Below are 3,416 nucleotides of genomic sequence, written 5' to 3' on the forward strand. Positions count from 1 at the left end.
GTTAAGAAAACAGAAATAGAAAGAACCTATTAATCAAATCAATTCTCATTCATGTATCTCACTACCTCGTTTTCCACTTAGGGATATACAGATATGCCAAAATTAGACAATGAGGTCTTCAACTAAAATAAGGAGTTTGCTACAAATTAAGTCCATCAAAAATTAAATTCAACTCATTAGATAAAGACACATGACTAAAAAGTAGTGTTCTGTTTCCTTGACATGGAAGGAAGATTTGAGTCCATAATTTTGTATCCAAAACAAAGTTTATAGAATTGAAACTTGAGGAATTCAAACAATATCATAACAGTTTAAATGTTCTCTTATACTAATTCAATACAATGTTTATTTTTAATATAATAATTATTTGTCTCTTCTCAAACGATTTTATGATATAGTATCGAAACTTCTATGATCAAAATTATTAGAATTTTATTTATGTTGATCTCTAGAAAAAAAAAAGATTTTAAAACAGAAAAAGAAAAAAAAAATCTATACAAAATTCACACAAATTCAAAAAAAAATTACATAAAAAATATATTAAATATATATAATTATTTATGTGTCTCTTCTTATCAATTTAAACATTTGAGTTAAGTAATTTAGCTTGAATCTCCCTCAAGTAACACATAAATTATATGTCCAAAATGAATTGTGATACATTCTCTGTATATTTTTTTTTAACCATGTCCTTATACTTAAATGTTGTCTGTTCTTATTGTCTTTTGGTGGGTTGATAAATGATTGTGGTGCACATTCATTGCTGTTATTAATTCCTTTCCCTTTTCTCTATCTGTACTTGCATTGCATTATGATCAGAGTGAAAAATTAGTGCTTCATGGACTGAATAGATTTTTTGACATCCCATTATATAGACAATAAGTATAATATATGCTTATCCACCAATCCATTAATTATATATTCACAAGATCAAATAATGATTGTGATAATTTTAGATAAGAAAAGAAAAATAAGGAAAAGACTTGATATGCCAGCTAGGATTCCCATCAAGCATGATATTTTCATATTCTAAAGTTGGTATACTTTCTCTGTGCACATAAGGGCCAATATTGAAGACAACTCTCTTTATTTTAAAACAGAAGAAATATGCTCCAAAATTGAAAAAGAATGGATGTAATAATCAGTAGCAATAGCATGACCAAAAAATATTATTGATATGACAACATAATAATGATACCCAAAAAGATGTAATAGTATAGTTCTCTTAAGATTTTGTTATGCACTATTAAAAGTTGGAACATTTTAAAATATTATCAGAAGAAGACTCTGTAAGATTTGTTTAATCATTATCTAAAGTTAGAATATTTTATCAAAAAATTTTAAAACAGAACATCGAGAACAATTAAGTTTTATCTTATTACGCGGAGTCAACTATATAAATTAGTAATATCAAATATTTTATCATAAATCATGTATTTGTTTAGGTTAAATGACTCTATCACTGGAAAAAGAAGAAAAATAATGACAATAACCAACTTTACAAGTTACAATATCCCCCCTTTTTCTCTCCTTCTAATTTTGCACTGCTATGTAAAAAAATAAAAAATCATTTAATTCAAACATTTCTTGAAGAAAAGCAGACTACTCCACAAGTTACTGATGTAATAATTAATGGTCCCATTTCATTCAATAGGCCACTAATTAATTATCCACACCAACTTGAATAAAACCTTCCAAAACATAACAAATAGATGAGACACAATTCATTTCAATTGGATTAGACATATACGATAAATTTACTTTTTTTTTAATTTATGCTAATAGAAGAAGATATATGAGTGGTTATATTGTTAATACGTCTTTTTAAATAATAGTCTCTTTTAAATTTGTTTAAATTTTAATGTAAATTTCTTTCTTTTTTTGTCTTATAGTAAACTTTCTTTTTTTTAGTTTAACAAAGATTGAATTCTAAACCTTTTAATTATGAAAATTTTGATATTATATTACAATATCATTTTTCTCAAAAATTTAAAAATTTAAACTAACAAGAGAAGATATATAAATGACTATATCTCTAACGAAAAAGTTTTAGGGCCAGCAATTTTTTAAAAAGTTGGCCAGTATTTAACCATTAAAAGAAAATTGAATGATTTCATACCATTAGATTTAATCTCATTCCGTTAAAAATACTATTAATGACCAATTAATAGTTACAAAACACAAAAATTGCTGGCCTTATCACTTCTCGTCTCTAACAATATCATTGTTATGGTTGATGGTTGTGCAAATTTATCAGCAAGACATAGAAACCAAACACATTCAACACAAAATACTATTAGACCCAACAGAGAAACCACCCAAAATGGAAAACAAACCAAACCAAATCATCTCCTAATTAATAATACAAAAACACACACAAATTAATAAAGTTCACAGATAGATAGATAGATAGATACCTTATGACCCTCAATTCCAAATTGATAAAGCTTGATCCCATTTGACTTGAGGAACTCCATGTTAGCCTCTGGATATGGCTCAGGACATAGATATCTAAAAAGAGCAATTAATCAAAGAAAGATTAAGAACTTAGAAGAATCCAAGAATTGGGTCGATGAAAATGAAGAAAGTGGGAAAAGGGTATGATATACATACATGATAGAGCGGAGAGCAAGGGTCTGAAGGAAGGAGAAGTTAGCAGGTTCAGGGAAACCAGACCTGAAAATGCCATTATCAACCATTGCAAAATTGAGGGGTGGAATGAATAGATCCTCACCCTCAACCTTGTGGCACCCATCAACATCACAACCACATGAATTATGATGGTGATTATTATGGAGCTCAGTGTCAGAGACACTTAGCTGGATCTTCTTGCACATGATCTTGTTCTCTTTGTGTTGGTGTTGAACCAGGTTTTGTTGGAGTTCTGCTACTTGCATATCAAAGTTGGAAACTGAGAAAAAACACAAGATGGTGGTGTTTGTTTTGTTTTGTTGTGGGATCAAAATAAAAGAAAGGAAACAAATAAGTGAGTAATATAAAAATAAAGTGAAGGGATCAAAGAGGATATTCCTTATGGGCTGCTTCTTTTAAATTTCTTGTATATATATATATATGTTACTGCCTCTCTCTAACTCTCAATGAATGCTTTTTTTGACAGTTGAGAAGAAAGAAACAAACTTTGGTGAAGAAAGTTTATAACTTTGTTGAGAGAATGGAAGTGGGGTGGGGTTAGTTAAAGTGGTAGGGTGGTGGTGGAGACCATATGATATGATATGAGAGAAGTGAAAGAGAGAGGCCTTTATATAAACAGACATTGAGAGAGAGATGAGAATTGGAGAAGAGAGTAAGAGAGAAATTAAATTAGAGCATAGCACACCGTTTGGCTTAGTCATAAGCCAAATGCTATTTTTCTTTTGAAAATACTATGTGATGTGATCATGTGATCATGTCTGCCT

At 29.2% G+C, this 3,416-nt stretch overlaps 1 protein-coding gene across 3 annotated transcripts in view; it reads right to left on the reverse strand.

Annotated features, from left to right (window-relative positions):
* LOC107609125 (probable tyrosine-protein phosphatase At1g05000) overlaps positions 1-3,288 on the reverse strand; it is a 6,850-nt gene extending 3,562 nt beyond the window's left edge. For 2 of the 3 annotated variants that reach the window (XM_016310969.2, XM_021107194.1), the window contains exons 1-2: positions 2,614-3,288; positions 2,418-2,511 (exon numbers count right to left, since the gene is read on the reverse strand). In XM_016310969.2, coding sequence (XP_016166455.1) covers positions 2,418-2,511; positions 2,614-2,897 — 378 coding nt within the window. In that variant the 5' untranslated portion in view covers positions 2,898-3,288. The remainder of the gene's footprint in view (positions 1-2,417; positions 2,512-2,613) is intronic. The other variant, XM_016310970.2, reaches the window with a different exon arrangement.

The sequence above is a fragment of the Arachis ipaensis genome, chromosome B07, assembly GCF_000816755.2.
Source record: "Arachis ipaensis cultivar K30076 chromosome B07, Araip1.1, whole genome shotgun sequence".
Taxonomy (NCBI): Eukaryota; Viridiplantae; Streptophyta; class Magnoliopsida; order Fabales; family Fabaceae; genus Arachis; species Arachis ipaensis.